This window comes from Pararge aegeria, chromosome 22 (assembly GCF_905163445.1).
Source record: "Pararge aegeria chromosome 22, ilParAegt1.1, whole genome shotgun sequence".
NCBI classification, from domain to species: Eukaryota; Metazoa; Arthropoda; class Insecta; order Lepidoptera; family Nymphalidae; genus Pararge; species Pararge aegeria.
In genome coordinates, this window is record NC_053201.1 from 4,713,117 (window position 1) to 4,737,095 (window position 23,979).

Here is a 23,979-nt window from a genome sequence, read left to right on the forward strand (position 1 = left end):
TATCGATATGCACAAAGGAGAGATACCATCACTCCGTTTTGTCATTACATTCATTTTGATTTATCAACATAGCACATTGTAAAATTACTATTCCATTCATTGGTGCGATTCCCAGAAAATAAAAAAATTTCGCCAATGAGTATACAAGCATTATTCTATCTTAGTCTGTGCGATTGATCGCAATGTTACTGAGGCTAAAAACAGGAAACAACTGTATGGGTACCTATATCAGTATGTAAGATTGCATCATCAAGCTAAAAGAAATAAATCTTTAAAAACGAAATAGAAAATCGGAATAATTTTCAGAGATTTTATTTATTTTATAGTACTTAAATATAACCATAAAAATTATTTTAGCTTTTTTTTAAACAAGCACTGCATACAATAATGACTGAATAAAGATTCTGCATGTCGATCGAAACGATCGAGTGAAGAGATTGCTTTTAAAAATCTTTTCAATTAAGGAAATCACAGATGGAAATGAATCATAAATCATGTAGGTGGTATTTAGAACCGCATTAACAAATACTTGTTACTCCAAATAAAATATTAATTTATGTTCCATGAAATAAGAAAAAATAGTTGAACTAGGCAAGAATACGAAATAGCGAAGGAACGTCTGCAATTTCTTAGTTTTCAGTCTGATCCAGATAGCTTGCGTCTGCATAATCTAGAATAGAGAGAATTTGCTAACATAACTTTGGTGGGGATCGGAAGAACATACTTTAGAGCACCGTAGTGAGCTCATGGTTGCAAACTCTCCTGCTCTATTTAACACGAGTGGACCAAGATAAATCTTGATCCAAGTGTATGCCTAGTTCTGCGAAGCGACATCCCGATTGCATAGAATTGAGAAGGGAATGTTTATTAAGAAATAGATTCAATTGTTGGTAAACTAGTCTGTACAAAACTTTGGACAGAAAAATTAAAATACGTATAGGACGAAAATCGGCATTTGCGTTTATTGTTACAGAAGATTGAATAATTTAGGATATGGGTTAGGACGAAAAAATAACATCAAGAATAGGAATGATCATATTACGGATAATGCAATCAGTACCAAAATCATTCGAGGCGATGAACATTATGCTCTTCTTAACATCATATTCAGAAAAAGGCACGAAGTTAAAGGGAGGAAAGTCTGGAGTTACGGTAAAAGAAAGAAGCCTAGGGGTATTTTCTTTATTGACACTATCGATTGTATCAGTAGTAGAGAAATGCCGATTCAATCGATATCAAAATTAATAGGAGTTTTATTGGATATACCAACTCCGAGGGACTAAAGAAATTTCCATGTTTTGAAGGTATTTCGTAATTAATGATACTTGACACGGTTGTCGTCAGAGTTATTCACTTTTAACACATCAGACAACCATGGCACTGGCAGGTGACTTTTTTAGGTCTAACTGGAGCATGCGTCTCATACAGCTGCGTGATCAGTGTGTTATAAACCTGTACCTTTCGATCAATCGAGTCGATGTCTGTGACCGCAAATATCGACTCTATTGATTGTGATTGGAATCAAGTAGACTGGCATCATTACGAAAGCGACTGTTGTCGATCCCTCGAAAATTACGCGGCAGAAGTATTCTAGATTACGCATTAGAACGTATTGTGTAGCAGAGAACAATCAAATCATCAAATGAAAAAGCATCAGCCGGGCCACTGACCGTGCTTGAAGACAACATCCGGAGTAGAAATCTAATTGCCTATTGGTTCAATTTTATTTTTAATAACATAGATAAAATACAACTTAAAGGCGAAATACTTTAAAGTAATGTCGCTTATTTTCCAAGGATAGCAACATAATATTTCCATGGATACCCGTGTTTGTGTTCTCATTGGTTTACATTTTTATTATTGAGACTGACCTCGCGTATTGTACAACAGAATGTGTTGCAGTTAGATTAAGAATGAATAAGCTTTAATTAGATATAAAACATATTATTAAATAACTAAAGAGAGTTTTTACTTACCTGATTTAATCTGGCAACCTTACAGTTGCGCCGAGGTGGAAGAAGGCAACTTTAACTTTTGAATTTTGTTGGATAGGGAATCTTATATAGTGAACGACTTTTTTAAACAACTTATGAGAGAAGACCTCTTAAATTTAATTAAGAAAAATGCAATGGTATCCGTACGCAATTTAACTTTTACTTATGATCTATTTGTGTACACTAGTTTATGTATTAGTATGAAGTTATTCGCATGTATGTATTTTAAAAATCTGTACCACCAGCATCCTATTCTCCTCTTTTTTTTCCTAATTAAAAGGTTGCCCAGCATAGATCGCTATTAAGCGATAAGGCCGCCTTTTGTATTCTACTTCTTTTTTTGTTTCTGTTTTTATTATGTTTTGTATATGTTAATGTTGTGGTATACAAATATGGGAGTTTAATAAATAATAATAATAACTGGGCAACCAATTCGCGATATATCAATGAGTATATATATTGTCTATCATTTATATCTTGTCAATAATAAATAAAAGATGAGGGTATAAGCTTCTTATACCGGAACTCGCACTATGTAGTGGTTCAGCAATGGGGTGGTGATGATGATAATTATGATCATCATTCACACAAATATTTTAAATGCAAGTGTGTTTGTTTATAAGGGAAGGGAAGGGAACTCGGGAATAAATTAAACGCATTGTACGAGAATCAGTATTCTTTTTACACAGTAATAAACTACCTCAACCTCGCAACTGACGCTTATATACTTAAAATATTATACGAATCTGGCTCCTTACATAAATTTATTTAATTTTTTAATAAAAATTTCTATCTGTGTGAATATTATAGTCATATTTACGATTTATAAAACGAATGCTACTACAACGAAAGTGTGCATCCTCACTAAAAAATCATGGAATTTTTCTCTTACATCTAAAATCTATCAAAATATGCAATCCGTATTACATAAACGTAATATAAATTCATTAATTCATTTCTAGCACTGAGGATCAACGAATCTCAAGTCCGTTAATCAATAATTATGAATGTATCTATACATTTTCGAAATTAAAACAATTACATGATGTATTTCGCATTACGCTTAGCGTGGGTATTTACAAATTTAATAATGATTCCACCAAGAAATTGTAATGTGATTAAAGGATTAGTTGACACATTAAAAAGTTAAAATATAAATATAATGCGGCGAAAATAAAACGACGTATTTCTAAGTTCAAATAAAATCTGTACATACATAACATTCCCCGCACAGAATTCTTAATTCTAAACTCATTGCAACATTTCAAAAAAATCTATCATATACTATGTTAGACTGTCCTTTTGCAGACTGATATACAAAGTAGAAAAAATATACATTGTTACCACGTTTACAACCATAAGGAAACTGTTCATGAATCAACACCGCTGTTGCCTCCTAAGTAAAGCTCCGCAAGGATGTGGTAGGAATTTGCAAAAAGCTGTCCCAACTTCTTTCATGCCACCAAATGATTGTATGATGAAATCTGGAAAGATTAAACAAAGAAATTATTTATAGTAATTATTTCGATATTTACACAAATTTAGCTGCATATAAATTGATAGCCTATTCATTTTAATCCAAGGCTCACAAGAATTTCAAGAAGTCCTTCTATCGGCTTTCGTTATCCGCACCATATATAAATACATTACAATTTTAAGTAAACAAGAATCTTGTGCCAAACTTGAGCAAGTCTTCTTGCTATCCATCTCCCTTTCTCTTAGAATAAATATAGAAGAAAATATAGATAGAAAGAAAGATCTTTCTATATATATTTTCCCTTCGTCTTCTTTACTTCTCCGTTTGTAGTCTGTAGTTTGTTGTCTGTTTTTCGCCATTTATCCTCACCCGAATAGGGTGGCCAGCCCATCACATAAAAATTATTATATCCCCTGAGAAAGGATATAATTTATGTGTCCATACGCCAAAATATGTATAGCAGGAAATAGCAGGAAACAGCAGGGAACAGCAGAAGTTTACCCCTTTTTAATGGAGAACAAAATAAAAAAGTTGCTCACTTATGCTAGCTGTGGTGTTTAATATTGATTTGCCTACTTCATCACAGGGTTAAGATAGTCATATAAGGGGAAAGCTGCATATAGAATTGTTTATAAATGTGCATATACATTGACATGGCCTGCCTGGATGGTCTAGTGGTTATCAAATTCGACTGCAGATCACAAGGTCCTGGGTTCCAGCTCTGAGTTCTGGTCAATTAATTCAATGAGTGTTTGGCTTATCTATTGACAAAGATTCTAACTACTAGTCCGGACTGGAAATTGGTGGGGATTCACCCCTGTGCCTCGGAGATCACGTTAGTTTTTCTGTGTTTGTGCGCTTGTGTAATATCTCACGTCTAGTTGGAAGAATCTCTCTGGAGATAGACCACGGTGCATGAAATTGGTCAAGGACAATGTTTTTTTTTTAATTTGCAACATTCATTTTATCTCTTCTTTATATTTTGACTTCAATTAGCGACCTATACGCCTGAAGGTAAGTAATGAAGCTAACAATAACTTACCCTAGCTGGTGAGGAGTGCTATGTTTATCTCCTTGACCATTTTGACGCGGTGCAGCATCTTCGCTAACGCGACGCGACTAAGTGGCTGCGTTGAGTACCACACTGGCGAGTCTGGTACACAAGACCTTTCAGGTTGTAGGTAGAAGACATCGTTCCTTGTACGAACAGATTCTGGGCTATTGGAGTTAAAAACACTAAAATTATATTTATTTATTGAATGTTCATCAAAATTCCGCAGTGGTTCAGTAGTTTTTATGTAGTTACCGGGAGTTATGTATGAGATATTGTAGTACAATAAGCATTTTTATTGCTTTTGGGAGTTACTGTTTCTAATAAGAGTGGTTCTTGTGCTAGAAACAAATACCTGAAAAATGTAAACATTTAGTGTCCTTTTGGAGTTAAGAGAAATACAGATAAGTGATCGAAATTGGAGGCCCAAAAACATTTTCATTTTACCAGGTCACATTAAAACTTACAACTGAATATGTTGAGAGTTCAAGCCTAAGCACACAAATCCTTACTGAAGTAGCATTGTGAGCCCTCATTACTATAAGAGAATGCCTGTACATAGTATTGAGAGATTAATGAGTTCATGATGGTGAAGTTTTAGTTATTGAGGGTTCAACTATGTACAGCATCCTGTAAAATGTAACGAGACGGTTAGATAAACATATCCCGTTCGAAGGCTCGAAAATTTATGAAACTTACCATTTTGAAATATAAAACTCGTATAATTTCACAGGACACCTTAAAGGGTTCTCTTCGTTTTCTTGTTGTTCATACACTTTCTTTTTTCTTGAATTCGCCTCTAGAATAAATAATTAAGCATTAAAACACACTAGTAATTGAAATTTTTGAAACTATAGTTTACTAATCATCACCATCATCATCACTTCAACCTATGGAAGTCCATAGCTGGACATAGGTAGTTCAAAAATCCACGGCCCTGGGCCGCTTGTTTCCAGCGGCTCCTGATTCCTAATTAAATCAGAAATTAGACAACTATGCTCTTATAACTATAATTTATTTACTTTGGTATCAATTGAATGATGTAGATTCTGTAGCTCTTTACCCGCTTTAGGCTTTTAATTCTTTTACATACCTCTGTTTAAACATGGATTCTTACATAGATTAATTACGTCTGTTAACATATTTCATACATTTCACGGGTACCTGAGGGTTTTTTATAATTATAATTCACGAATTAAGCAGATGGCTAATCAGATCGCCTCTAGACAGACAACACTTTGAAAGGGTATACAAGGAACCCGTCCTACAAAGTTACACAGAACCACCCTCTTCAGACTGGAACACAGCAATTATTTATTTATCTATTTAAACTCTTTATTTACTCCACTAAATAGTTAGGAAAATAAGGGACGAATAAAGAGAAAAACAAAAGAAAGGCGGCCTTATCGCTTAGAAGCGATCTCTGCCAGGCAACCTTAGGATTAGGAAAAGCAAGAACAGAGGTGTAAAATGATTATAAACCTACATTCAAATAACTACATACAAATACATAAAAAAAATGCTGCGTGGCGGCAGAAATAAGCATGGCGGTAGGTTCTGCCCTGACAAGCTCTGTCATAAAAAGCTATACTTTTGCTACTATTAAATTAATATGACACTATAAATCTCAGAACATTATTTTATATAATTAATAACAATTAAGATTATTATTTATATAATCAAATGTTTCAATTTTGCATGTTGTTGTATCAGCAGAATATGTTAGAACTTTATGTCCTAAACCCCAATAACTACTCGTATCTAGCAAAATAAATATTTCATTTCATTACTAGTAGGCCTTAACAACATATGGCTAGTGATTCTTACCAAGCGCTGATTGTGGAGGATAGAATCGCAGCAATACATTCCTGGAGCCGGGTATCTTGGCTTGACCCGGCTGATTAGGGTTACGTTTCCAATGCTTCATTATGTGCGAAAAGGACAACTGCATGTGCTCATCTACGGTCTGTAAGAATATTAGTATGGGTAAATAAAAGGCAAGGTGCACAAGCGACTATAAAACCCAATTTCAGTATCTTTGTAAAATCTTCTTCGTCTTATCCCCCAAATAGTCTCTAAATAAGCAAGAAATCAAACGTTTTGCCAGTTGTTGCATTTAAATCACTCAAATTGAGTCCTTTTTCAGATAATTTTTATTTTTGTATTTTAATAGATTAAAGCTTTTATTTTACAAAAATATGCCTGCCCTATCACACCTTACTCTATTCTTTTATTTACCATTTTGGCTTTCACAGAAATTGGGGAAGACAAGATGGAATGAAGCACACCTAGCCTAGTTGATTATGTGAAATTATTTTACTTTTGTGTTTTATCCTTTTTCTTTTTATTGTTGTATTGATATTCTGTGTAACCTTTTTGATCCCATAAATTATTATTATTGAGAAATTTGACTTCAGATCACATGTATGTGGGTGCGTAATGCGTATGAATTTATAGGTGAAATATTGTTTTAATAATATCTAGGAAAATCATTATTTTCTTCTGTAACAGAAATCTGTAAACACATTCGACTGGTTGGTTGTGAATACGTATCTCTGTATGAAATCTTTGTACAGTTATTTCTGTCAAAGTATTTATATTTTAATAGCATGAATGCTGTTATACTCCACTCAGTATTTAAAGGCACATTTCGAGTCAGTTCAAAAAGACAAATCAAATTTGTATACATCTAATTAAATATCTCAAAAAAAAGCGATACTTACAACAAGATTAAAATGTTTAGTGTTGAAAAACATAAGTGTGGATAGCAAAACGTGTGGTGAATGTGCTCCTAGCTGTTTGCTCTCCCATAAATGTTCTTCTTCAACCCTAGTTACTATGTATTCTGTAACAAAAACATTTAAATTCAATTTTAATATTTACATAGTGTTATGAGTGTACAGATGGTGTGATAGCCTAGTGGTTAGGAGATCGGCTTTACTTTCGGGGGGCTCAAATTTAAATCCCAGCAAATGCACCAATAACTTTTCTTAGTTATTTGCGTTTCTAAGCAATTAGAATATCACTTCTTTGAGAGTGAGGGAAAAAATCGTGAGAAAAACTGCAAGCCTGAGATTTCTTTATAAGTCCACCAATCCGCCCTGGGCTAGCGTAGTGGGCTACAGCGTTAACCCCTTCTCATTGTGGAAGGAGACCCTTGCCCTATAGTGGGCCGTTAATAGGGTAATATGATGATGTATACATGTGCCGTGTGATGATGGCAGATCAGAATAGCCCCCCTCCACCTTCTGCGATTATCCTACTAGGCGACTAAGAGAAGAATAGAAGCATACTCTGCCACCTACTGCGCCAATCCCTCTGCTCAGATTCGTGATTATGGGCAAACCTTCCTGTTGGTAGAGGCTTTAAGTCCAGCAGCCATTAATAGCCACTTTTCTAATAAAGTTAGAAACTACACACTTGTGGCTGGTGGGAGGCTTCGGCCGCGGCTAGTTAACATTGACGTGCCAACCGGCGATTAGTGTTCTATGTTCTTTTTTTTTGTGTTTTTTGACTACTTTATAAATGAATACATTATTTACTTACATTAAAAATAAAAAAAACACATGTTGAAAAATGACACGAGATTAGAGGAGAGTAATGAGCAAAATACAACCATATCTGAAGGGTTTGGCGAGGTCGAAAATTAACACATGTAATTAGTGGATACCAAAATCACATATTTACGTATACATAATTAAGTAGTTATTCATAAAAAAGTAACCTGTAAGGAAGTATATGGGAAAGTATACTTACGTGAGTCATTGTATAAAACTGAAAACTTTCTCGCAACCTCGTCCAAACAATCCGTGAATTTTTCATAGTACGGGTCTGTGAATATGTTGTCTATCCTACCATTTTCAAAGAGATATTGCTGTATACCTACGAACAAAAAAAGGTTTAATTTACATAAATTGTACCGCCAAGAGCTTTAACGTTTCAATACGATGTGGGTTTAGAACGCAATACATTTTTTTCAAGATGTTCTCGCAATTATATTTTTCCTCTAATTTTAATCGCGTGGTTAAAAATCACAGGATTTATCAGATTCGATAGTAAATTATTATTATGTTATGTTATGTTATGTTATTTATTAATTTGCATCAGGACTTTTCGGACTCCTTTTCCTATAGCGCCGGTACACGATTCAGTCCGACTAGAGGAATAAATCTTAAGATTGTTACGGTCACTGAAAGTGTAACCCCATCTCACCATGTTGCTGGTATATAATAAAGGCGTAGTCGTATTTTAACTTTTGGTCGGCTTCGGCTGTACCACATAAAGACGAGCGTAGAAACCAATTAGGGTTATGGGTTCAATATAATTGCTATAACCCTAACAGGTTAGCCCGTTACCATCTTAGACTGCATCATCACTTATCAGCAGGTGAAAATGCAGTCATGGGCTAACTTTTAGTGGATTAATACAAGTTCGAAACACTCACCTAAAACCAAATAATAAATAGTGTCCGGTGCGTATTCGCTACCGTTGGGTTTCCGCACCTCCTTGACGAAGAGGCAAAGGGAATAGTTGAGCTCGTCTGCGGTCAGCTGCAGGATCTCCGACTTGAACGGCTTCCGTCGTATCGAACTCTTCTCGATTTCCGCGTTCTTCGTCATGACCCATTGCTTCCATGCGTTCACTCCGAATGTGTACTGGAAGAAATAAATATAGGTAATTTAGTTTTTAATTTTAGAATTAATTTACTTTTTCTTACAGATTTTTATTACAAAGGCACGATCGTAAGCGAATAATTATTAGGTTACGATCCTGCGTAAAAATCGAGGGATGACTTTATACCTGACATGCCACTAAAAAGGCTAGCTCGTTACCATCTTAGGCTGCATTCATCAATTACCACCAGTAGCCTTAGTACAAACTTGGCTCGGTCGGAGTCTTATGAAAATTAAGCTATTTCGCGGAGTGTAGCAAATTATGCTACACTCCGCGAAAAGCAGAAGCGATCTGTATGGTGTAATTTATAATTTCTTCAATCCTTATACTCCACACCAAACAGATCTTCGGCAATGTGACGTCTAGGGCCTCTACACACGTTTCGCTCCGAAACCGGAGCATCCTCAGATGTAGACTTTACAATTTGTTAACAATTATTCGCGGAGCAAATGAAGCTTAATTTTCATAATATATCATGGATTTCCGTAAAGTGACGCCTGCTTCTATTCAATATAGCTTGGAGTCGTTTTCGAGTATTAAGCTCCGCATCGTCAAAATAAAATAGACCTAATGCCACTCGCTTGGGAGTCGCAAATCCTGTGCGCAACTTCTGATTTTTGTTTGTTCTACAAAATTGCAGACAAATTTGACTATTTGAAAACGACTATACGAAGTATTTCGATATTTAAAAAGGACTCCTCGATTGAACGGGAGCAAATCTGCGATCAAAAAATTCATTGACTCAATTGTAGACATATTCGCATTTTGCGTGGATTTTCCAGCCGACCGCGGGGTGATTCGGGAGGAACGTGCAGGCGCGGATTCGCTTCGTGCTGGCAGCGGAGGGAGAAGCGTGTCCGCACCTCCCTTACGTATCAACTCACTGTCAAGCACATTCCCATCTGGTTTCTTTTATGGCTCGAGACGCAGGTGCGTTGGAGGATGCCATTTTCCACACCCTCTCTATATAAAAACTAATATGAACTCGCCTTTAGACACACTGTTATTGTTTCTCTGCTATTCGCGGGGTGATTCTGGGAGAAACGTACAGACGCGGGTTAGCATCGTGGCTACGAACTCCGCGTTCTGCTAGCGGCAGGGAGAGAAGCGGTTACGCCGTCCCTTCTTCATATCAAATCACCTTCTAGCATATTTTCCCATCTATCACCTATTGCAGCTCGCGATGGGAGGCACACGTGCGGATAAAGATGCAATTTTCCACAGCTCCCCTATAAATCAACTAGTATGAACTCACCTTTAGACACATATTCGCATCTGGCTTCTCCTGCGGCTCGCGGGGCGGTTCGGGGGCAGGCGCAGGCGCGGGTTCTCTCCGTCGCTTCGAACTCCTCGTTCGACTGGCGGCGGGAGGAGGTGCCCTTTTCCTGGCAGCGCCCGCGTTCACCCCGGCCACGCTAGACGCCCGCAGTGCTGCCACTGCGCGTTGCTGTTCTAGCGCCATCATGTGTTGGTGCATTGCCTCGCCTTCTAAACCTAAATACAAGACAGATTATTACAAGTCACTTTAACATCTTCATCTCATTAAAAACCATTTTTGACGTGACAACGTCTTATAATTCGATGGAGCCGGCTGCACGCACGAAAAAACATGACTCATGCGGCGTTACCTCGCCCTGAGGCGTTCCATTTAAAACTTGAAGTGCAAGCGAGAGCACGGAACGAGCGACGAAGAGGCACAATCGGCCTCCGCGTTCGGAAGCGTTAGACATCTGTCTCTCTCCTACTTGAGTGAACGATGCGTCCGCGTGGACAACTGCTCCAATAATACATTTACTTGTTTTCGTTAAGTATGAAGTGCAGTGAAAAGTGACTGCCGTCAATTGTTTATAGCAAAGATAATTGCGGCGATAAAGGTAATGATTCTTTCGATATTAAATATATGTTCAGTGCTATAGTATCGAATATACATAAATAGTAAAGAGAAAAAAATTGACATAATAATATTTATGCATACAAATAAATTTAACTTGATAAATTCAATTGTGATTTCCAATTTACCTCCTTCTTTATATCCATACAAAATATCTATCAAACAAATTTTCTTTTGAAAAATGCAACCATTCCATCAGTATTTTCTTATGACGTTGTCACTTTCAACTATCATTAGTAAACCGACTTTACAGACAACCGTTTTTTTTTCTCTTCTGGCCTTTTACCCACCCAAAGACACCTGACATTGGCCACAGATTAGCCAATGTCAGGTGTCGTTTTAAAACCAATCATTTTAAATACATTTTGAGTTATAATAAAAAAAATCACCTGGTAATCCTGGATGTGAACTGGGTGTGATTGTGTTAGCTGTCATAGCGGACTCCAGGTCAACGGGCTGGTCTTCATACTCTGTGGCCATCTTCAACGCCATCTGAAGCATGTCTTCCCCGAAGGCATTGTTACCGTCTATACCGCCTACAGGACTGAACCCTTCCTCTAAGGAAAATAGTAAAATGGATTTTTGTTTATCTGTACTCAATTTATACGAATGCCTTAAAAATATGACACTTGAAAAAATATGACACATGCGGCGTTACCTCGCTCTGAGGCGTTCCATTTAAGGCTTGAAATGCAAGCGAGAGCGCGGAACGAGCGACAAAGATGCACAATCGGCCTCCGAGTTCGGAAGCGTTCAACATCTGTCTCTCTCCTACTTGACATTCGTATAAATCTGTCCACAATTTATACGAATTTCTTAAAGCATACATACAATACAAAAACAACAACCACAGTAAGCAAAGCGAAACACTTCTGCATACAGCTATCATAGAATTTGACTATTCAAATATGCTATCTAATGTATTGAGGTAATAGAAATGTCGCAAGTCTAATTCTGAAAATAATTATTGATTTTCGGATGGACAAAATTCGTTATGAATAAATGCTGTATTAAACAATTAAGAAAACCAAGATCAATCTAAAATAAATTTCTTATGTTGTTGACATCCAATCAGCTCGCAGGGAACGTAAGTGTGGTTCGCATTTCCGGGTTTCCTGCAATGTAAGACTTTACTTCTACTCCCCTTGAAGGTGCTCACCTTCAGGGAGAGAAGTAGTAAAATCTCTGCAAAGGCATTTTCTAGGGGCCCCAACCTACAACTCATCATTGCTCGCCATCAAGCAGTGTCTATCTTATCTTTACTAATATTATAAAGCTTGTTTGTTTGGGTGAACGCGCGTATCTCAGAAACTCTCGTTACAAATATAAATACTACTTTTGTGTTGGATTGTAAATTTATCTAGGAATGCTACATAACATCACTGTACAACCAATAATAAGATCTCAATACGACTCAGCATTCCTTTGTTATTCTTACATTAGAATTTTTTTAATTAGGTTATTTCCCCAAATGAATGCGGGTGAAACCGCGGAACGCAGCTAGTTATACGATAAAAAAATACGAACCATTTTCTTCCTCTGTATCAGAATCGCTCTGATCCTTCTTCTTATCACCAGCAACCATTTCAGCCATCATCAATAGTTCAGCTTCAAACGGATCGGTCGGCATTTTATCGTGTATCTTATTAATTTCCTTCATAATCCCCTTCGCAGAATTCCTCGTTGTTGGTATAAATACAGGAGTCGGGATAGGTAGCGGTATGGGAATAGGTATGGGGAAGGGCAATGACCACATAACACAGGGTACGGGGACGTATATGGGGACGGGGACTGGAATAAGTACTTTCCGTTCTAGACTCGAGTCAGTTTGACATTCTTTTGTGCATGGATGGGGACGGCAGGAGACACCTTTTGATACCATCATTGGTTTAGACATGGTAGCTTTATTTGCGACTTCGTTGGGCGGTAACGTTTTAACTATTACATGGTTGTATATTTTTGGGGGTGGCGGCGGAGGTGGTGTTGGTGGTTTTGGCGGGGGTGGAGGTGTCTTAGGTGACTGAGGGGGTTCCGGCTCCGGCGGGGGAGGGGGAGGAGGTTGATTTCGTTTCGATTTGGCACGTGTCACTTGTACAGAGGGTGCGGGTGCGAGCGATAGCACGTTCGATATAACCGGTAGTCCAGATCTTGTTTGTGCTTTAGAGGCTGTGAAAAGAAAATTTTAATATAAAAAAATATTTTTCTCTTTGAAATAAAAAAGAGCATTAACAAATGTAGTACCAAATGCCACAAGATAAAAGCATAATATACAAATTGTAACCTAATTACGAAATACTGTTATAGTTCAAACCAATAGAAGCATATTTATTTTTCCATACAAACTAATTCAAAACAGTGTTTACTTATGACAATTCTATTGAAAATAAAAGACCGACACGCGCATAGTACTACGCTCTGCGACACGTACTTATTAAAGTGAAAGGAGTCACTTGATTTTAATCTTGCATGGGATGTATTTCTATAGCAGTGGTTTACTCAAAAACTATAAGCGATTCGGTTTTACAGATAAGTTTCAGAGACGGTAATTAATGTACTATTAAAGTATGTGAAGTTATATTTCTGTTTTCATTTACACGTTCTATAATATTGACACAAATATAGGATTTATAACGAATTTGACTTCCAGTTGTATACGGGTAGAACGGTAAAGATCGTGCATATATAACAGCGTATATACGGGTATGCTACCATATCATCGTTAACATCATAATATCGCGTATGAATTTTTCTAGTTATGTGTCAGTTTAACTTTGGATGATTGGACAAAAACTGCCGTGCTCCCAAAAGGTTGGAAATGGATGATAAAAATGATACCGGCACGAGCGATATATTTAATACGGTCAAATACTCCATTACCAGAGATTGCTCATATGATGCCTACATTATATGAAAAATGTATGAGATGACGGCGATATTCGTAAACTTAAAACTAAAGCTAAGAGGGTTCCAAACACACCCTGGTCTAAGAAGAAACACGAAACAAACTTAGCCGTGTCTTCTTTTTTGCTATCACCATCTCAGATTTTCATTTAAAATTATTAATATTATTTACATTTATTATTAGCTTTTTTATCGTAATACTGTAATAAGACTTTTCTATAAGCTGGGTTAGATTGTAGTTTGCATTAAGCAAACTTTTTGAGATGCCACACAAACTCCAAGATGCTACGCAATCTCCAAGATGCCAACTAAGAGTTTCTTTTTACTTCTAATGTTAAATTATAACAGTCACATTTTTCCTTAATTTTAGAACGTTTTAAGTACTTACAATTATTCTTATGGGCGGGGGCGTATGTTCTCCTCGGGGCACCGGTTGGTACAGCCTTCGGTTGTTCAACGGCGTCGCCTGCCACCTCTTGTGGTGCTTGCTTTGAATACTGTCCCTGTTTTTAAAAAAAACAAAAAATTATTGACCACATATGTGCGGGATGACTATTAGATAGGACTTCATATACGGTATATATGCGTAATCGTTTGCAAATAGGTATAGGTCGCTTTAATCCCTACTAATATTATAAATGTCAATGTAAGTTTGTTTGTTACGCTTTCACGCAAAAACTACTTAACCAATCCTCATGAAACTTGTTGTGCACATATTCTTGGAAGCTTTAGAAGTAATATAAGAAACTTTTTATCCCCACATTAAGCTCGGTTCCTTTGGGAGAGGGGATGAGTGTTTGACGATTTTACATCATAACTCCGACAAATTACAACCGATTTAAATAACTATTTTTGTACTATAGAGGTTATAATATGAGTTTAATTTTGCCCGAATGTGGTTGGAGATAGAGGACATAACTCCTCAGCGTACAGCAGCAAACCCCTCATTTAAGGCTTAGCGATACTGAATACTTTAATTTTTTTTAGATCTACAACAAAATTTAATGCCACATCAAAAAACAAAATCAGACGCAGACGAAGTCGCGGGCGACAGCTAGTAATTAATAATTGAGGGCTTACTAAATTTCTAAATGTACAGTAATTATTTTGATAGAGTGAGCTTTTTTATTACAATAGAACTCGAATATAATAAAGAATATTCGAGTTCTATCGAATGTAACTTTAGATCAAATTAGTATTGGCACCTCAAATTAGAATTGTATTAGATTTTTATCGGAAATAAAACAGGCTCTCTGATTGGTCGAACTGTGAGCCAATCAGATGGGGTGAATCGATTTATATAAAACACTCACTGTGTTCTCAAGCACTCAATCGAATTAGAAGAATTAGGCAGCAGTACCAGAAGAAATAAAATTATTATTTAGTACACAATGGGCTTGAGTACTTTCGGCTCTCTTGGTTTAACATACACAAGCGTCTAAATATCTACCAAAATTCAGTCCCACAGTGATCTCATATTTTACGAGATAATTGTCATACCACTTTTTCGCCTTATATCTTTATGACGCTAAAATGGGTAGACATAATTATCTAAGCCCTGATTGCTGTATTTTTTAGCAATATGTATTGTCATCTAATAATAAGTTTCTGGTTTGATTTTTACAATGGCGTTTACGGGAAATCATTATTTTTCAATGAGAAATGGGTTACTTAGGTGTGAAAGACTAATGGTTATCACTTTGAAGAAACTTCAATATGGGGTTTTTACCTGGAAACTCATGACACACTGGTACGTACAGAAGTTCCGCACAGTTGCGTCTGACATCGTGAGATGGTACTGCGCCATTGCCCATAACTTGCACATGTCACATTTCATTCTGCAAAAAAAAAAAAAACTTAAAATCGACACGCAAATCTGCGATGCTCTTTGGTGGGATACATGTAACCTTTCTATATATATATTAAAACCGTTAAATTGCTTAATAACATCTCTCACAAGATGGGAAAATTAAATTTAAATTGCACATTGTTAATGTTGAAAAAGAGTTGTCAGCTTCTACAATTTACAATCAGCCTTCCGACCGGTGGTAGTCACTACAAACAGACAAATTGACTTTTCAAAAGTGGTTCTAGAATAATAATTGAAATTTTTGTTTAAATTTTAGCTTAATAAAATCGTATTATTTGGCCTGCTAGTTTTTCAGGAAAATCGTTGTAGAGTGAAAACATCAAAGCTCTGGTTGGCTACAGCCGTAAATCATACGGCTTGAAAATGGGTTAGGTGTTTTCGTGTACGTCATAACAACTAATAAAAGCGAACGATTCTTGAACGTTCACTGGGTTAAATGTCTTTTCGATCTCGCACTTGGAAACGCGTCAGGGCGCGGGCGTCCTTGCATTGTTCCTTTGAGCCTGTATACACGTAGCGGTTTGTTTGATATAGCGTTCCATAAAAATTTTGTCTGAATGAAACTGATTTGCTTAATCTTAGTACATTAAAAACTAATAACAATGGATTCGAAATGGTATGAACCCATTTCTGCATAGAGGTTTTAAAACAGAACATATTGTGATAGTTACCTTCTAGAAGAAACAGCATTAACCGAAACCTGGTAGAGCGTGAGACAGTTGAGAGAGCACATCATTATCATCAGCCCATTGGCCTGCCCCCTCCTTATCATATCAAAGTTGTACTTTTTCACCTTACACCAATTACAGGGCACTATATGTCGAGAGTTGCTTATATAAATGTTCATACACAGTTTGGAACAGAAACAAAATGGCTGAGATGATGTTTCGTAAATAGTGAAAAATAAGCTCACTTTCCTTTCGAAATATTTTTTACACCAACGGCATTGATCTGGAATTAAGAAGTTTATTTTGATTTATTCATCCCAATATTGCAAAGCAACAAAATTTGTACCTTTTTATATATGTTTAGATAACATACACTTTGAATTAACAACAAGGATAGTACCTGGAAACATATTATTGACGAATTTGAATGCAGCAAAACAAGGATCTGAGCACAGCCTTTGCTGAATGTCTTGTCCAACCTCAACTTCAATAGTTGTTGCTTTTTCTAATGAACACACTGCACACTTTGCCCAAACCGGCTGGGGTATGGGATTCTTACTCATCTGATCGAACTTTTCCATACATTGCTGTGAGCAGAAGTCTTTAAACTGGCCTTTATCACCAACAGGAGCTAAAAAGCCTTCATTACCAGATGATATATCCTTCTGACAGTAACAGCATATTTTTAACCCTTTTTTAAACTCTTCCAGACATCCTGAGTTGCAAAATTGTCGTATATCGTAACCGAAGCGCACACAATACTTCCCTAAACTTGTATGCTGCACAGCCTTTTTACAGTTAGCGCACTTAGAACCTATTTTATTCTGGTATTTTCCTAGGCAGACTTCATTGCAGAAGTCCATAGCTTCCCATGTCAGCATTTTCTCTTCATTTGTCAGAATTGAATGACATTGGTAACACGAGCGTAAAAACGTCCGATCTCTCTCATCGCGTGCTGCTTGCACCATTGCTGGTGTTTTCGCTTGTATTTTGTATGCTTCGTCAAGATATTTATCTGTTGCATTACTAATTACTTTAAGTTTTAACAAAGGAGGATTTTGTCGCGGAGTTTTAGGCGTCAGATTTCGTGGAGTCCTTTTCTTCTTTAATATGTACCTACCATTTTCCTTAGAGTTCAAATTCCTTAAACACGTTTGTTCACATATAGACAAAGTTTGCCCATATCTATGCATACCATATGCACACTGCTTGGTTGTTTTGCACACACAGCATGTGTCTTCTATGGGCGATTGTTTTTCTTCTACTGTTATTTTTCGCCATTTATATGTATACCTGTCCCTCTCATCTGCCATCATGCTGTGTAAGCACTCGGTTGAACAATAAACTGTGTCCTCTCCATCAAAATTGTAGAAAAAGTAGCACATTTTTCTTTCTTCGCATTCAGAACAAGTTAATATTTCTGGTGTGATTTCCTCAATCATGTATGAAGCGACCACACTATACATTCCCGGATTTTTTGCTATAAACGGCTTGATACAGTTTGAGGAACAAATGTAACTGTAATTTGAGTCTTTGTTTGAAAACCGGTATATACAGGCTGTGGTTTCTTCGCACTGCACACATGCTGCCCTCGTTTCGTTTATTTGTCTAATAGGGCAATGATCAGTCTCCTCGTGTTCTGCTGTCTCCTCATGCTCATTTTCTTTGTCTGTAAGGTAGATTATATATATATATATATATATTTATTTATTTAAACTCTTTATTTGTACACCACTACACAGTTAGGAAAATAAAGGACGAATAGAGAGAAACACAAAAAACTGGAGTAGAATACAAAAGGCGGCCTTATCGCTAAAAAGCGATCTCTGCCAGGCAACCTTAAGATTAGGAGACAACAAGAGCGAGAACAAATAGGTGGTGTAAAATTATTATAAACCTACATACCAATAACTACATACGAATACATAAACAAAATATACACAAATAAAAACATAAAATAAAATATTTATAAATAAATTTAAAAATAATAAACTAATATATATTCTGAAAAGCTATATTAATTAATAGTGATATAAAAATAAAAACCAGTCGTCTTATTGCGCAAGATAATAAGCTTTAACTGCATTTTTAAACATATCAAGCCATTTTGCCTGTCGTATGTTCGTAGGGAGAGCATTCCACAATTCGATAGCCTGAACTGCGAAGGAAAGCTTATAAAACTTCGTCTTGTGGAATGGCATGCTCAAAGTCAGCATACGACAAGATCTTAAGTCAGATGCCGCTCCTACAAAGTTAAACTTATCCTTCAAGTAAGGAGGTGTTTTGGGATTAAATAACACACAGTACAGAAGCGAAAGTACGTGCAGATCCCGGCGACGGCGAATAGGGAGCCACTTGAGCTTTTGACGAAATTCAGATACGTGGTCATACTTGCGCAAGCCAAATATGAACCGAATAGATATATAATATATATAATGATGAATTTATATATATATATATATATATATATATAAATTCATCATTCAGAATTAGTGGCGTGCACTGAGTTATTTACCAGGGTATGCATACAGCAGGAAGATTACACCAAATGGTAAAAATCCTCCTGCTATATGAGTTATATATCATTTTTAGGATAGGCAGTGCTTTTGTGCATTTATGTGCAAGCCACTGTTCAGAATGCATATTATTTAAAATGTTAAAAAGCGATCTAGTTATTTTTAAGATGGTGTTATCAGGTTTGTATCTTGTATTCAGGTTTCAAATTATGCCTCACCACCGCCATTTTCTTGCAACGCGTCTTCACTCTGGTTTGCGTCCGTAGCGTCAGTATTTTCAGGAATGTCTTCAGTTTGTACTGTTTCTTCCGATGCCCCTTCTACTGGTTCTGTCACATCTGCCTCTTCTTTGGGAACTGCTGCTAATGCTGCTTCTATATTGTATGAAAGCAATAAAAAGTACAAAAATATTATTTCGACCAATGGCACTTTAGATAGCTAGCTCATAGAAAGATAGCTTTCACAGATTTTGCATTTTTTTTTGTATAAGGTCCAAATTAAGAACTGAAAATCTTTTAAAGTATTATGAAAATTAAGCTTAATTTGCTATACTCCGCGAAAAGCAGAGAATCTGTTGGTGTAATTTATAATTTTTTCAATCCTTATACTCCACACCAAACAGATCTGTAATTTATAATTGTTAAGTCAAAACATTCCAAAGCTAAATAAATAATAATAATCGCCATCTAGCCCAAATTAAGCGTAACTTGTGTTATGGGACTAAGATAACTGATTCATATTTTTATGAATAATATACATAAATACTTAGATTATACATATAAACACCCAGACACTGAAAAACATTCATGCTCAGCACTCAAACATTTTCCAGTAGTGGATATCCAACCCACGGCCTTGGACTCAGAAAGCAGGGTCGCTGCCCACTGCGCCACTCGGCCGTTAAAACTGAAAATCTGTTTCTCTTTATCACCCATATAAATTTTCTAGATCTACATATCATGATATCATAGATATTGATAATTAAAAATATAAAATTCCTAAAATAATGATGAATTTAACTAAGTCACGAGTCACAAGTAATTTACAGTATAGACAACATACCTTCATTACGTTTCCGTTTCTCAGCCAACACTTTCTCAGCTTCTGCCTTGTCAGCCTCCGATATCTCACGCTCAGTGTCAGGTAACAAACAAACTTCTTCGTCAGCTCCGGGTTCTTGATGTTCTTCATCTATAATATATAACTTTTTTGAAATGTCTTTTTTTTTGCCTTTATGAATCTCTCTTAACACTCTATCGGAAGGAGTTTATGCATGAGGCAATGATAAGTAACTTACCAGGGGCAGGGGCTTCACTTGGCCCTTGATCTGCATTGGTGTCATCATCATCTTCTTCATCTATATTCACAGTTGTGTTAGCATCTTTGCTTGATGATTCTGTGTTTGTATCTGTACTTTTCAGAAGTGTGTCGAAAGGGTCTAATGCCTGTAATTTTTATACTTCCATTAAATAATTATTAAGATTAACACTCTGCTACTAGATACATCTCAACATTCTCAACGCACTCAATACTCTCAACTACTCTCAACGCACCCACAAAGGTCCATTAGCACCTGCTCTACACTACACTATTTAAAAACTGTTGATATGCACACAACATCAAAGCAAAGATAAAACCAGAATATAAACCAAAAATAGTATTAATAAAATCATTAATAAAGATATCACATACCTGCGTGTGATCTTCTTGCGAGTCATCCAAGACATTTGGGGCAGTCTCAAATTCTGGTTTACCTATTTCTCTCTTCTCATCATCATTAGCTGAAACTACTGAATCATTTTGATCTTTGCTATGACTTGGTTTACTATCCTCTGTTGCTTCAGCATTTTCACCCTCTGTTTTTACATTTTCTACATCATCCTCTTGGGATGTACTTTCTTTATCATCTGAAGTTTCTTCTTTTGTGGGAACATCCTGTTCGGAATCTTGTGAAGTATTTTGTGACGCTGGTTCAGAACTATCTTCTTCAGTTTCTGTAAAATAAAAGAAATTGAGTACTATGCAGACATCAATGTTGGGCATCCTATCATAATTAAATTGAAAGAAAAAGTAGTTTTATATAATAATACAAAAATCAATAAAACATTCTCTAAGAATGTTGACACAATCAAACTGTTAATAATATATTGAAATTTTTTTTTTCAATTTATGTTGTCTTCTAATTGTGAATCTTGAATGCAGTGCATGTTTCTCTAATTAGCAATATTAACACATAAATGATTAAATTTTTAACAGATTATGCCTTTTAAAAAACTAGCTCTACCTGGCCGGGATTTGATATGGCTCAGTCTGCTATTAATATCTGTTCCTGTTTTTTATATATATTATTAAATAGTCATAAATAGACTACAATAAGTAAGCAAGCCAATACACAATAAGTAAGCCCCAAAGTGTAGCTTGTTTTATGTATGATATACACAAATACTTATAGTATACAAATAAACACATTCACACAAACATGTTCCAGTTGTGGGAATCAAACCCACAGCCATGGACTCAGAAAGCAAGGTTACTGCCCACTACAGCAGTCAAGCGTCATTAGAACTTAGGGATAGAAATAATAATTAATATTCTATGCCTTATAATGATTGAAGATTCTCTTAATTTTCAAATTATTTAAAACATAAAAATTTTTATAGTAACTTATGTATAGGAGATATGTATGACAGACCAGCACAACACACAGTTAAATAAGCACATACACAACACACAGACGGAAGTTCGATAGAACATTTTGTTTAGTAGTATCTAAGTTTATCAATTACAAACAATGCAAAGCCCTTTTTATGTATTCAATATTTCCTTCAAGTGTGGATAAAAACCCTTTCAACTTTAAGTGTGATTAAAAGACATGTATAATCAGCATTGGCGGTAAGTGAATTGTATCTTAAATTTCATATAAATAAAATTGAAACAGGCAGCATTTCAACCTGCATCTTTCTAGCAATCTCCTGAGTGCTGTCCTAATTAAATCACCATCATCTCAACCATAGGGCAGCGGTCAAGCATTTTAGTCCATATTTAATTGAAATACCTTTTACAGTACCATCCTCCTTCTGCACATTTTCTTGACTATTATCATTATTTACACTATCACTGTCCTTGTTGCCATGATCCAAATTATTTAGGAGACTATCTTGACTAATAATATCTCTAAATGTGTCATCACTGAGGTTGGCATCAACACTTTCAGCAGGGACGGCTGTGTCATCTGAAGTCTGTGGTTCACCACTGTCTAGGTCCTGGTTCCCTGGTTCCTTTTCCTTATCATCCATATTTAACTTCTATAAGAACCTCTCAAGACAAGAACTAAGCGCATCTGAAAAGAATAATACAATTTTTTTATAATCTGTGTTTGAAAGTCGCCGCGCCCGGCAATATTTTTAGGTTATAAGTGATACGGGATTCTTATATGGTCAACATATAGTGGAATTCTACCCATGTTTATGTTGTGTAAATAACAAACCTGACCGGAATAGTAGTAATTCTGATGAGTAGTACAATTAGACTGCAATTGACGCTATAGGCAAATACAAGCATAATATCCCGCGCTTATTCGTTTTCTTGTTATAACACTGTGGGAAGCGGTTTAATAATCCAATATGGTTTGTCATGTATTTGTAGACACCAGATATATTATTAGTTACATGATTTTATAAATGTAGCAAACATTTACGACTTTACAGTGACTTTATGGTGCTTTGTAACTGAAGAGAGCGTAAGGTCACATACTTATGAAAACGACTTAACATACGTTATGAATTTTATACAAACACAACTTACTACATTTTTCAAAGGCTCAAATGAGTCAATAGAATTAAATTTTACTTACGAAGGCGAAATATTTAACAAATCACTTGAAAGACACAACAAACGTCCACCATTTTGGAATCAACTTGTGCTACAATTTGTTGCGGATATGAACAGACCTATCAAACTGATAACTTATTAATTAATTTCATAGAAACGGTGCACATTGTTATATCGTTTGAAAGTTTAAAACTTCTAGATTTATTTTTCATCTCAATACAGCGTAGAAAAATTAGAAAGAACAATTTCACAGAATAAAAAGTATTCAATCGCTTGAGAGTTACTTTAAAGGATTTTGTTTGTAAAGATGGTAGCAGTGCACTAGCGTCTTTAGTGATGCGTCATGCCACGTTAAAATATCGACTATCGGTAAATGGCAAAAAAATACTTATAGCTATATATAGTGTAAATAGCAGAATATATATTAGTTTTTTATCCATACAGTTGCTTCTTTAAAATTTGTTATCACTTCTTCTATTCCAAGAGCTTAATTCAAACAAAAGTTACGTACGCAAATCTAATTTAAATGTTTCGTTAACGTGTACCATCATGCTATTAGTATGCATGTATTGCACTTGCAACTTCAAAGAGAAATTCTTATATATTTAAAATGTTTATCCTTACAATAAATAGATTACATAAAACATTGTATAGATATTTTCTAACAAATAATTTATCAAACTAAAAGAGGAATCATTTTTAACGTGGGTTATAGGGCAAAGCAATGAAATAACAAAGTATTATGAAAATAATTAAAATTAATTTAATATCATAGCATAAAATATTACACTTACATTGTACAAAATAAAATTACAATAAATTCCATCTTATAAGTTTTTGGCACACTCTATTGTTTCAATAGATTTCTATCGATCTCTGATTATTTATCGGTTCTATTTGAGCTTGATATTATTGAGAGAAAATTGATATTATTTTAACGATTATGATAATTTTAAATTATGAGACAATAAGCAGCGGTGTTTAATACGCTTACAGAAAAGAATAAAACTTATTTTCTTTATTCGTTAACTTAAGGAAGATCAACTATTAAATAGAATGCACCCATAACACACCCACAATAATGTTTCCTATTACAAAATGTATTT

At 35.6% G+C, this 23,979-nt stretch overlaps 1 protein-coding gene across 4 annotated transcripts; it reads right to left on the bottom strand.

The window, feature by feature from the left end:
* Window positions 1-2,657: 2,657 nt before the first annotated feature.
* LOC120633615 (zinc finger MYM-type protein 3) lies at window positions 2,658-23,145 on the bottom strand. 4 transcript variants are annotated; one of them, XM_039903858.1, is made up of 20 exons: window positions 22,896-23,145; window positions 22,098-22,382; window positions 20,735-21,036; window positions 20,340-20,487; window positions 20,105-20,233; window positions 19,261-19,416; window positions 16,927-18,195; window positions 16,530-16,809; window positions 15,718-15,826; window positions 14,377-14,491; window positions 12,615-13,253; window positions 11,477-11,644; window positions 10,452-10,690; window positions 8,967-9,177; window positions 8,279-8,404; window positions 7,246-7,367; window positions 6,350-6,488; window positions 5,222-5,321; window positions 4,514-4,707; window positions 2,658-3,478 (listed from the first exon to the last, which is right to left on the bottom strand). In XM_039903858.1, the coding sequence occupies exons 2-19, from the start codon at window positions 22,336-22,338 to the stop codon at window positions 4,515-4,517; spliced, it is 4,686 nt and encodes a 1,561-aa protein (XP_039759792.1). In that variant the 5' UTR covers window positions 22,339-22,382; window positions 22,896-23,145; the 3' UTR covers window positions 2,658-3,478; window position 4,514. The 4 variants fall into 4 exon arrangements, with proteins under 4 accessions (XP_039759792.1, XP_039759793.1, XP_039759795.1 ...); XM_039903859.1 differs by having other exon boundaries at window positions 22,847-23,145; XM_039903861.1 differs by having other exon boundaries at window positions 4,514-4,689; window positions 22,896-23,144.
* Between the last annotated feature and the right edge of the window lie 834 nt (window positions 23,146-23,979).

Excerpts from the sequence above, each read along its gene's own strand:
- LOC120633615 (XM_039903858.1), bottom strand. The coding sequence starts at position 22,338 with ATGGATGATAAGGAAAAGGAACCAGGGAACCAGGACCTAGACAGTGGT. Across the intron at positions 21,037-22,097 it reads GGAGGATGGTACTGTAAAAG|AAACTGAAGAAGATAGTTCT; the intron begins GTATTTCAATTA and ends TTTATTTTACAG. Across the intron at positions 10,691-11,476 it reads TTCACATCCAGGATTACCAG|GTTTAGAAGGCGAGGCAATG; the intron begins GTGATTTTTTTT and ends TCTTGTATTTAG.